The sequence below is a fragment of the Cololabis saira genome, chromosome 3, assembly GCF_033807715.1.
Source record: "Cololabis saira isolate AMF1-May2022 chromosome 3, fColSai1.1, whole genome shotgun sequence".
Classification (NCBI taxonomy): Eukaryota; Metazoa; Chordata; class Actinopteri; order Beloniformes; family Belonidae; genus Cololabis; species Cololabis saira.
In genome coordinates, this window is record NC_084589.1 from 7,386,952 (window position 1) to 7,399,512 (window position 12,561).

A 12,561-nucleotide genomic window follows, 5' to 3' on the forward strand; every position below is an offset into this window, starting at 1 on the left:
CGTGTAAATAAGATGATGAAAGTAGATACATAAATTGAGAATATTAATTCGAGAGTAAACAAATAAATAATTATCATATAGAGTGGTGTAGCACGACATCATATAAATATAGCATAATAATATAGTACTATCCTAATATAACATAATTTTTATAAAAAATTATAACATATAAGAAAATGGTATCACCATATTATAATATATAACAATATAATAATACTATAGTTTAACATCCCATGAGATTTCATAACATAATATAATAATATGAAACAATATATCATGATAATGCCAGTAATAATTATTAGTTAGAATTGGTCATTTATGTATTGCAATGAGGGGTGAGGTCAGACCGGGGCGTCAGGGAAGCGAGCAGGAGGCCCCCACCAGCAGGGGCCCCCACCAGCAGGAGGCCCCCACCAGCAGGGGCCCCCACCAGCAGGAGGCCCCCACCAGCAGGAGGCCCCCACCAGCAGGGGCCCCCACCAGCAGGGGCCCCCACCAGCAGGAGGCCCCCACCAGCAGGAGCCCCCACCAGCAGGAGGCCCCCACCAGCAGGAGGCCCCCACCAGACTCTAGTTGCCCGACCGGGAGCCCCAGCAAGAAGCAGGTAGGATGGCAGTGAAAGGAAAGCCCCCCTTTTTTTTAAAATATATATATATAAATTTTTTACTTTTTTACTTCCACCCCACCCCCCGCCCCCCCTATTCCCCTTCCCCCACCTCCTCTCCCCTCGACCTCCTGTGCTTCTCCTACTCTGGGCAACTCCCAGACCCTGAGGGGGGGGGGGGGGGGGGGGGGGGGGGGTCTGCCCGCTTTCCAATTTTTCATTATTCATTTATTTTATTTTATTATTTATTTATTTCATTGTTCCCTCCCCACCTTTTTTGAGAGTGAGAGAGATTGGGCATAAGAAGCGGCATAAGGGAGAATCCAGTCACCGTGCAGAGGAAACTAATTTCCATCACTTGAAGCCACAATCTCATTCTTTTAGTCACCAGACACAGCTTGTCACCTTAGGGGTAGGGTAGGAACATAGATTGACCAGTAAATCGAAGCCTTGCCTTTTGGCTCAGCTCCCTCTTCACCACAAAAGACTGGTACAGGCTCCGCATTACCATGGATGGCAGATGCCACAATGATCCACCTATCAATCTCTTGAGGGGGACAAAGTTCATCTCCCGCCTGGAGCAAATCCTACGGCAAAGGAGATCAAACTTTCACTCCATTTGTTTAGGGAATACCCCAAAGCAATGGACCCAGCGCCACAGACATCCTGTGGAGAAAGACAGGTATTCCAAACTGCTGTTTGGTGCATGAGCCCGAACAACAGTTAGAGCTGGATCCCTGGCCCACAGGGATAGGGAAGCTACCCTCTGGCCCATCCATCCATCCATCATCCGCCGCTTATCCGTTCCCGGGTCGCGGGGGCAGCAGTCTCAACAGAGAAGCCCAGATTTCCCTCACCCCAGACACTTCCTCCAGTTCTTCCTCCAGTTCTTCCTCCAGGTCTTCCTCCAGCTCTTCCTCCAGTTCTTCCTCCAGCTCTTCCTCCAGCTCTTCCTCCAGACACTTCCTCCAGACACTTCCTCCAGCTCTTCCTCCATCTCTTCCTCCAGACACTTCCTCCAGCTCTTCCGAGGGGAGTCCGAGACGTTCCCAGGCCAGCAGAGAGACATAGTCTCTCCAGCGTGTCCTGGGTCTTTCTCGGGGTCTCCTCCCGGAGGGACATGCCTGGAACACCTCCCTAGGGAGGTGGGACATGCCTGGAACACCTCCCTAGGGAGGAGGGACATGCCTGGAACACCTCCCTAGGGAGGAGGGACATGCCTGGAACACCTCCCTAGGGAGGAGGGACATGCCTGGAACACCTCCCTAGGGAGGAGGGACATGCCTGGAACACCTCCCTAGGGAGGAGGGACATGCCTGGAACTCCTCCCTAGGGAGGAGGGACATGCCTGGAACACCTCCCTAGGGAGGAGGGACATGCCTGGAACTCCTCCCTAGGGAGGAGGGACATGCCTGGAACACCTCCCTAAGGAGGCGTCCAGGAGGATCCGGTACAGATGTCCAAGCCACCTCAGCTGACTCCTCTCAATGTGAAGGAGCAGCGGCTCGACTCCGAGCTCCTCCCGGGTGACCAAACTCCTCACCCTATCTCTGTCCAGTTGGTTTTCAGCAGGAGGTTCCCCCTTATGATCCAGGTCCTGGTGCAGGTTTCTTCCCCCCTTATGATCCAGGTCCTGGTCCAGGTTTCTACCCCCTTAAGATCCAGGTCCTGGTCCAGGTTTCTACCCCCTTAAGATCCAGGTCCTGGTCCAGGTTTCTTCCCCCCTTATGATCCAGGTCCTGGTCCAGGTTTCTTCCCTCCTTATGATCCCGGTCCTGGTCCAGGTTTCTTCCCCCCTTATGATCCAGGTCCTGGTCCAGGTTTCTTCCCCCCCTTATGATCCAGGTCCTGGTCCAGGTTTCTTCCCTCCTAAAGGGGGGTTTTTCTTGCCACTGTTTGGCTTAAGGTTTTTCTCCCACTAGGGGAGTTTTTACCTGCCAACGTTTATGTTATGTTATGTAATAATTGCTCGGGGGTTTATGTTCTGGATCTCTGGAAAGATCCTGGAGACAACTTCTGTTGTAATAGACGCTATATAAATAAAATTGGATTGAATTGTATTGAATTGATAGAAAAAGGTTAGCTGACTCAGCGTTGCGCCAATAAAGAGAAACAGGATCATAATAGGCTGAATGCTGACTCAGAATTCCACCATTACCTGTAATACAAAATTGTCCAGGACTTTTTCCTCTTTGTTTCACTGGAACCCAACACTAACCCTAACTTCCTCTCATCTGACACAAAAGCTGCTCAGGGGGGAAGAAGAACGGTGGGCCGACATGAAATGAAGCACATTTTCTTGCAAAAAAACATGAATAGTGTACCACAAATGCATTTCAGCTTCCTTGGTACAAATGTAGCACACAGCGAACAGATCCAGCCTTTGTCTGGTGCTGCGGGAGTTTACCCCACCGACTGGAGAGGGTGTGAGAAGGTGGAGCACAGAATGAGCTTCAATGCTGACTTCATGTGGACTCAAGGTAGAGCGGTATAAAGACGTTCTCTCGTCAAAAGGAGAAGAGACAGAAAACAGCGGGAGCACCGAGTCACACCCTCACAGGAAATAAGCTGAGGAGGATCAATTCTTCACAACACATCCATAAGTGCTCTCATAACGCTAGGCACTGTCTAATCCAGTTTAAAATCATACACCGTCTTCATTATTCTAAGGAGAGGTTATGTAAGGGATAATGCCCGACGAGGTGTACATTGACATAAATATATGAACGACGCGGGGGCGTGAACCGTCCGACGCAAAGTGGAGGACAGTTTGCCTCTGCGAAGTGCTGATCCAAAATGCAGCAGCGTGAGTGCTGACAGGAATCAGCAGGAGAGATCACGTCTCTCCAGTGTTAGCGTCGCTCCATTGGTTACCTGTAAAATTCAGAATCCAATTTAAAATTGTATTACTTGGGTATAAAGCCCAAAACAGCTTAGCTCTGCATTATTTGAAAGACCTGATAGTGCCTTATGTTCCTGGCAGAGCTCTCCGTTCTCGGAGTGCAGGTTTACTCGTAGTTCCTAGAGTATCCAAATGTAGATTTGGAGGGCGGGCGTTCTGCTTTCAGGAACCATTACTATGGAACCAACTTCCAATCTGGGTTAAGGAGGCTGACACCACCTCCACCTTTAAAACTAAACTTAAAACCTTTCTGTTTAGTAAAGCCTATAGTTAGTGTTTAGTAAACCTCTAGCTGGTGTTGGTAAATCTCTAGTTAGTGTAAACTCTAGTGTGTTAGAGTCAGTAGTCATAGTTGCAGCTATAGAACAAGACTATAATAGTTAGTCTCAAATATAGCTTGGTGGTAGATATGCTGCTATAGGCCTATGCTGCAGGGGGGCACCGACATGATCCACTGGGCGGTGCCCATCACCCTTCTTCACCCCTCCCCTTTCTCTCTTCTCCATTTCCATTTTTATTTATTATAAATATCTCATAGCTATCGTTTTTGTCCATCGTTCCAATAGTTTCTTTTGCTGGCCCCCTCTCTTTTGTGCATGTTTGCAGGCCGGAGCTTCAGGAGCTGCATGCTGGCCTGTGCTGGCCAAGGTTAAGACCTATTTGTTTAATATATTCAGTTTATAATCCAAAATACTTCACATCCAGCTAGAGACCGATCCATTCATTATTATTTTAGGAACATCACTTAGAAAGAATAAAATATACTCTTCTGGATAAACTCGCTTACTTTGAAAACATTTGGTCCCCTGTCTTTCAGACGTAAGAGTAAGACTGGCTAGGGTGGGGGGCTGTTTATGTATTTTTAAGGCCCTATTGTATCTGTAGATGTTTTTATTTTTATTTTTCTGAAGAAATGAGGGCCTTTTTTCCCCCTAAACGTGCCCCAAAAGTCACCAAATTTTGCACCAAGCCAGGCCTGGCGAAAAATTTGATATTTAATGGTTTGCATTAATGGGCGTGGCCTAATGGCTCAACAGCGCCCCCTAGAAAACTTTGTGCCTCAAGCCCCACAATACGGTTTGACGTACATGCACAAAAATCGCTACACACCTGTATCATGTGTCGCAACTTAAAGAAAAGTCTCTTGGTGCCATGGCCGAAACCGAACAGGAAGTCGGCCATTTTCAATTAATCGTGTCATTTTGGCGCAATTTATGCCAGTTCTTCGGCCGTTAATGCGGCCCGAACCGTAACGTGCACCCAGGTGTGTTATACATCAAAATGTGCGTCTCCATCCTGTGACGATGTGCATTACTTTTCTCAGTCAAGCGCATTACCGTGGCGACGATAGACGCCAAAAAGCACGCCCACCCTTCATCTGATTGGTCCATATTTGATAGTTCCTACTTTCTGTCATAACTTTTTTTTTTTTTTTTAAAGTTTTTTTTGGACTCTAGTGGCCCTTTATTGAAGATGCAGACTGGAAAGGGGTAGAGAGAGAGAATGGGGATGACATGCAGCAAAGGTGCGCAGGCCGGGATTCGAACCTGCGACCGCTGCAGGAGGACTGTAGCCTCAGTATATGAGCTGCTGCTTAACCCACTGCGCCACCGAGCGGCCCATTTCTGTCATAACTTTTGAATGGTTTGACATAAAGACTCGTGGGTGGTGTCATCGGACTCAGTATTGAGTACTTGACCTTTATTGGTGAAAACTGCATGCGCGAGGGCCCGTTCATCGCTGCTTGCAGCTTTAATGTATCTATTGTTCTTCTTAACTATTTTTCTTTCTTTGTATTTTGCATTCCACATTTTCTATCAGTTTCCTCAGTTATTATGTTCCAAGAAAACAGAAAAGTGCACCATGACCTGTACTCTATGCTCACTGATGTGTGTGTACTGTAAATTTGCAACTGTATTTTAATGTGCTCTAATAAAACACACTTGAAAGAGGATAAATTCTTCAGCAGCATCACTTCTCATCTGACTACATGTTGGTCATGTGATCTCTAATGCAGCCACCTATTGAGGATGAACTGCAACCTCCAATAAATATCTCAAAAGTTATTTTTACTGGTGTTACATTATAGTTACATTAATGACCCTCACTACCCGACCTGAGCCACTCCAACATCTCAATAAAAGATTATTTGTGAAACAAAGTTCTTTAAAATGTAGCTTAACGAGCCATTTTTCTATAAACTGTTCATAACACTAAATATCAAAACATTTTTGTTCAACATTTGCATGATAGAATAGAAACATATCACCTGCTTGCATTTCTGTGCTGATTATGAACTATTTATGAATATTTATACCACGGTCTGTGTGAATACTCCATTCTGATTGACTGGTAGGTGTAGGTTATAAGTGACATGGGGATTTCGCAGGACAGTGACATGAGGGATTTCGTCATTTCTTTTAATCTATTTGGTGTATTTAACAATTTTGATGACTGGGATGCAGAAGAGGATAGAAGAGAAAATAGCCGAGCGGAGCTGAGTGGACTAGAATATCTCCCGTTACCAAGGAAACTGACTTATGGCTTGTTAAAAAACTTTGTAATGTACCAGGTTCCAACGGCTGCAGACGAGAGATTAAATAGTCGCTCAGCCGCTCAGCTGTGGTTTGTTATAAAACTAATGATTTACACTGAAAACACATTAAAGCGAATAACTGATTTAATATTTATGTTTTTTGGTAAGTGACCGTCGCGCCGGACGGTTCTCGCCCCCGCGTCGTCCATATATTTCTGATAACGTACACCTCGTTGGGCATTATCGCTTACATATTCCACTTTCTTCAGTTTAAAATGACACAACAAGGTGAAGTCATCGCTGCATGAATCTATTTCAATAACAAGAGGGAAGGAAATGATGTTTTTTATGATATCGAGCCAGGCGTTTGCTGGGGTCAAGGGTTACGGGGATCTTTTCAAGGCAGCGGCTGCTGAACAAACGTCTCGGGGTCAAGCAGTTCAGCGATGTTGTCCATGTTTCAGCGGAGCAGCGTACTTACATTCTGTCCTGGCCGAGGGCCCGTCTTCTTCTGAGCGTCTCAGACGCCCGTAAACGAAACCCCAGCACAAGTCAGAGCCACACAGGACCGACAGGATCCACACAAACTGGGAGGACGACAACAAAGCTGACATGAGAGCATGCACTGACACAGAGACTGCAGCGGGGGCTCCTCTAAAAACATTCAAACACTCATGCTTTGCCCATTTTTAAGAGAATGTAACCATGAATGATGCAGTAAAAGTTAGGATCCCTCAGACATCTGCAGCTCTGCAGCAAAAGCTTACCAGATACTAAGCTTTGGAAAGGAAATGAGTGTTGCCGTTAGTTAGTTAAAAGTCTCTTAAGACTGACAGACGGAATCAAATGCAATGTTTCACAGCAAGAAAGAGAAGAGAGAGCAACCTCCTCACAGGCTCAAGCAATAACAAGTCCTGCTCCCGGGTTCCCGGGTCACAGTTTTCCTGAGATGACTCTCACCGTACCAGTTTCTGCAGCAGCATGTTTCCTGGATGAGCTGAATGGAGTCTTGTGCTGCACAAAGAGAGGCTGGTTTCAACACCGAGAGACCACCGGAGAAAAGAGCCGTTAAGGAGAGAGCAGGCAGGAGGAGGAGGAGGAGGAGGAGGAGGAACGGGGAGGCGCCTGCAGGAGCGGACCGGGATCCCATTGGTGTCTGTGTGGAGGACGACTCCCGTCCGAGCCCAGATGTGTTTACTGCTGTCAGGACACCTCCCAGCTCTTTATGTAGTTTAGTTTAGTTTATTCCACAACACAAATAACCCAAAGTACAGGTGTAAATCGTCAGTGTAATACAAAAAAATATATATAATTTTTGGTTTATATATATATATATATATATATATATATATATATATATATATATATATATATATATATATATATGTATATATATATACACACACACCAAAAATTATATATATTTATATATTTTTATTTTATTTTATTTTATATATATATATATATATATATATATATATATATATATATATATATATATATATATATATATATATATATATATATATATATGTATATATGTATATATATATATATATATATATACAATTTTAACTAAAAACCAACGACCAAAAGGTGTAGACTGAAGCCTAAGCTTATGACGCCTACCCTTTTCCATAAAAAAATATTAGCTTTTATAAACTAGTGCATTTAGGATTTAGTGAATGAAACAAAATACATAAATAAATCCATATGAAAAGTTGCCCAAGTATAAACAAAATAACTGTACACAAACATACAGCATATTCCACATGTCATCACTAAATATCATTCCATACAGTATATATATAAGCACATACATACACATACCCACACATATTCAATTTCAATTCAATTCAATTTTATTTGTATAGCGTCTAATACAACAGATGTTGTCTCTAGACGCTTTTCAGAGACCCAGAACATGAACAGGCCAGCACGCAGCTCCTGAAGCTCCGGCCTGCAAACATGCACAAAAGAGAAAAAAGGGGGCCCAGCAGAAAAAACTACAGGAACAATGGACAAAAATGATAGCTATGAGATACTTATAATAAATAAAGTGGAAAAGGAGAAGAGAGGCAGGGAAAAGGAGAGGAGAAGAAGGGTGAGAGGCACCGCCCAGTGGATCATGTCGGTCCCCCCTGCAGCATAAGCCTATAGCAGCATATCTACCACCAAGCTATATTTGAGACTAACTATTATAGTCTTGTTCTATAGCTGCGACTATGACTACTGACTCTAACACACTAGAGTTTACACTAACTAGAGATTTACCAACACCAGCTAGAGGTTTACTAAACACTAACTATAGGCTTTACTAAACAGAAATGTTTTAAGTTTAGTTTTAAAGGTGGAGGTGGTGTCAGCCCCCTTAACCCAGATTGGAAGTTGGTTCCATAGTAATGGTGCCTGATAGCAGAACGCCCGCCCTCCAAATCTACATTTAGATACTCTAGGAACTACGAGTAAACCTGCACTCTGAGAACGGAGAGCTCTGCCAGGAACATAAGGAACTATCAGGTCTTGCAAATAATGCAGAGCTAAGCCGTTTTGGGCTTTAGAAGCAAGTAATAAAATGTTAAATTGGATTCTGAATTTTACGGGGACCAATGGAGCGACGCTAACACTGGAGAGACGTGATCTCTCCTGCTGATTCCTGTTAGCACTCACGCTGCTGCATTTTGGATCAGCTGGAGGATATTCAGCAAATTACTTGGACATCCTGCCAACAACACATTACAGTAATCTAGTCTAGAAGATGCAAACGCATGAACTAGTTTTTCTGCATCACTCTGCGATTTTCCTAATCTTTGCAATATTACATACACAAACATACATACACACACGCATACTGTATATACATATATATACATACATATACATACACATGTCCATATATACATGCCTTTGTGTATTATACCTTTGTTTTATATGTATTAATCATTTAGTATTTATAGGTGCTTTTGAATTGTAATAACGTGCTCCACATTTTAATTTCTGTATCTAAGCTGTTCCACAGATTAACTCCTGTCACTGAGATCATCGTTGTTTAACGCCTTTGTTTTCCTGAACATAAATGTTCCCCTGAGTTCATATTGGCTAACTGCTTTGGAAGAGCTTCTGAATACTGTCAGGAGGTGTTTTATTGTTGATTTTAAACATAAATTGCGCTGTTTTAAGGTCCACTAAATCTCTGAATTTAAGCCCATTTGAATTTATGAATAATGTCTCACTTTTCGTCCGTCGCCTCCAAACCCATCTGGGTACCAAGCACTGAAGAAGGGTCAGAGTCTGAAGGACCAACTGAACATAAGATGCAGCAACTTGGTCATATCTTTATTTCCGTCTCATCACCCTAAGTTTTAGAACTGTCTCAGTGAAGTGAGCTTTGATGAAGCATCATGTCTGCTCTTACAGCCTTCCATTAGACAACAGACTGGCTTCTCAATGGATACTGCTGATGCTGCAACTATGACAGCTGTAGGTACGTCGTTGACTCGTTGTTGATCAGTTTTTGTGTACATTGGTAAAACTAGTGCTGTTGAGCGATTTGAAAAAATGTAAGCGATTAAGATCTGTAATTAATTAATATAATAATCGCTTTTTTAATTTCACCTAAAAATTGCTGAGAAAAGCCCTCAACTTGAGGTGTTTTCTTTTCATTACATTATTGTGGCAGATCAAAACATTGATAAATAACAAAAAAAAGTGGCTTCATAAAGTTATTTATTTTTTAACAGACTTGAACAGACGCAGTCCTACGGTGCGTCCGAAATGCCATTCTAAACAGTATATACTCTAAAAGTATACTTAAGTTCGGAACAGTTTTGAGTAAATATCAGTAGTGTGCATTAATTGGGACGTACTACTCAGAGACACACGGCACTTCCTGCCGTTGGGAGGGGGAGTTGTTACCATGGTAACAACTCCTGTCACAGCAGCAGTAGCAGCTGTTACCATGGTAACAACTCCTGTCACAGCAGCAGTAGCAGCACTGCTCCCTCTTTCCTGTTTATCCTGGACCAAACAAGATGACATTATATATTATTATTATATACGAATATTATAATATTAATATTATATACGAATATTATAATATTCATATTATATAATAATATTATATAATATTCATATTATATAATAATATTATTAGGGCCCGAGCACTTACAGGGCGAAGGCCCTATTGTATCTGTAGGGGATGTTCTCGTTGTTTTTCTCGTTTTTTTATTTTTATTTTTCAGACAAAAGGAGAGCCTTTTTTCCCCCTAAACGTGCCCCAAAAGTCACCAAGCCAGGCTTGGCGAAAAATGTGATATTTAATGGTTTACATTAATGGGCGTGGTCTAACGGCTCAACAGCGCCCCCTAGAAAACTTTGTGCCTCAAGCCCCACAATACGATTTGACGTACATGCACGGACATCGGTACACACCTGTATCATGTCGCAACTTAAAGAAAAGTCTCTTGGCGCCATGGCCGAAACTGAACAGGAAGTCGGCCATTTTTAATTAATCGTGTAATTTTGGCTAAATTTATGCCATTTCTTCAGCAGTTAATACGGCCCGAACCGTAACGTGCACCCAGGTGTGTTATACATCAAAATGTCCGTCTCCATCCTGCGACGACGTGCATTACTTTTCTCAGTCAAAAGTATTACCGTAGCGACGATAGACGCCAAAAAGCGCGCCCACCCTTCATCTGATTGGTCCATATTTGATAGTTCCTACTTTCTGCCATAACGTTTGAATGGTTTCACATAAAGAGTCATGGGTGGTGTCATCGGACTCGGTATTGAGTCCTTGATCTTTATGGCTGAAATTGCACGCGCGAGGGCCCGTTCATCCCTGCTTGCAGCTTTAATTATACTTATGACATATACGTATCTGCGCGGCACTTAGCAACCAAACACCGCTGCATTGCATTGTGGGAAGTTCAGTCCATCAATCCACACTGGTAAATTTCTCCGGAAGGATTATGGTAGTACATACTATTGAGTATGTACTAATGTTTCAGACGCACTAAAACATGTCAAATACTGTTTTTGCTACTCATTAGGGTGGAAGGACGGAATGTCGGACGCAGCCCGGAATTAATTTAAAGAGGAATGAGTGTTTATATGATCGCAGAATTATTCTATTCAGATTTAAAATCGGAATAAACCAGCCACTTACTTCGGAATTAAGTTTAATTCGGAATGGCCATTTTCATTGGGAATTAGGTGTTTACCTAATTTTAAATCGGATTTAATTTTAATTCTGAATTAAAGAGGAATTAAACTTCCCATGTAAACACACTCAGTGGGATCTGATGAGCAATCAGCCCTTAAAAGAACGGTCAAACTTTTTTTTTCTTTTTTTAATGTAAAAACCACATACATACATACATACATACAAGCTTGTTTACATCAGAAAACAGTTTTTGATGCTCCGTATTACAGTCATGATGTCCCTCTGATTACCTGAATGTTGATGCTCTCATTGTTTATCTTGTGATTTAAAAGCAGCCAGGTGAACGTCAGTCACGTGCACTGAGAGAGTGAACCAGACCACCGACGCCATCGTGGAGCTGGAAATCCATTTCATTCAAACATTTGCTGGCACAAAAGCTTACTGAATCACTGACAACTGTAAAACAAACATATATATTTAAAAAAGCTAAACAAAAAAAACCCCCCACAGACATCACTTGTGTTTCAGACGTGACATCAGTGCAAGTCCTGGGTTTGATCTGAACCCGTCTGGTCCCCCGAAAACACAACAGTACCGTCACGTTTGCCCTCCAAGTTCCTGGCATGCCGTGGATTTGACAGCTCTGGAGGGAGAAGCACGTGGCTGCAGAACAGGAAGTGATGTCAGAGTGTCCACACGTGCAGTTGTTGAGGACGCAGGGAAGTCTTCATGGCGTTTCACACTCAACTCACAACAACATGCACCAGTGTTTAAGGGCTGAATTTAAACTACTGGCACATTTTTTTCCAACAAAACTTATATAATTCTACAGGATAACGAAAAGTAAAGAGTTCTGTTCAACATGGAAACAGTTTGAGTACTGAAAAGTGTTCCAGCCGCGGCTGGAGGTGGGATTTTAGCACCCTATAATGACATAATTTCCTGAAAATGTAATAAAATTTGCATTTAACTCAATTGAAAATGTAATAAAATCCAATAATGTAATAAGTTCACCAATAATGTAATAAAATATCCTGACTGATATTGTAATAACATTTTTACCGATAATGTAATACCTTATTACATTATTGGGAATTTATTACATTATCAGGTGTTTTTTTTTTTTTCAAAACTGATAATGTAATACTTGACAGATAATGTAATATATATGTTCATTTTCAGTCCAGAGTTCTACATTTTGTGTTTTAAGTATTTAAGAATGTTATATACGCTGGATTTGAAACACCAGAATGACTATTGGGTTAAATTGCAGACTTTGAGTACCAGGTAATAAATTCCCAATCACGTAATAAGGTATTACATTATTGGTAAAAATTACAATATCCGTCAGG

At 42.4% G+C, this 12,561-nt stretch overlaps 1 protein-coding gene across 1 annotated transcript in view; it reads right to left on the reverse strand.

The window, feature by feature from the left end:
- LOC133424995 (ectonucleotide pyrophosphatase/phosphodiesterase family member 2-like) overlaps positions 1-7,058 on the reverse strand; it is a 71,497-nt gene extending 64,439 nt beyond the window's left edge. The window contains exons 1-2 of the mRNA XM_061715627.1: positions 7,008-7,058; positions 6,524-6,629 (exon numbers count right to left, since the gene is read on the reverse strand). Of these exons, the coding sequence (XP_061571611.1) occupies positions 6,524-6,629; positions 7,008-7,025 (124 nt within the window). The 5' untranslated portion in view covers positions 7,026-7,058. The remainder of the gene's footprint in view (positions 1-6,523; positions 6,630-7,007) is intronic.
- Between the last annotated feature and the right edge of the window lie 5,503 nt (positions 7,059-12,561).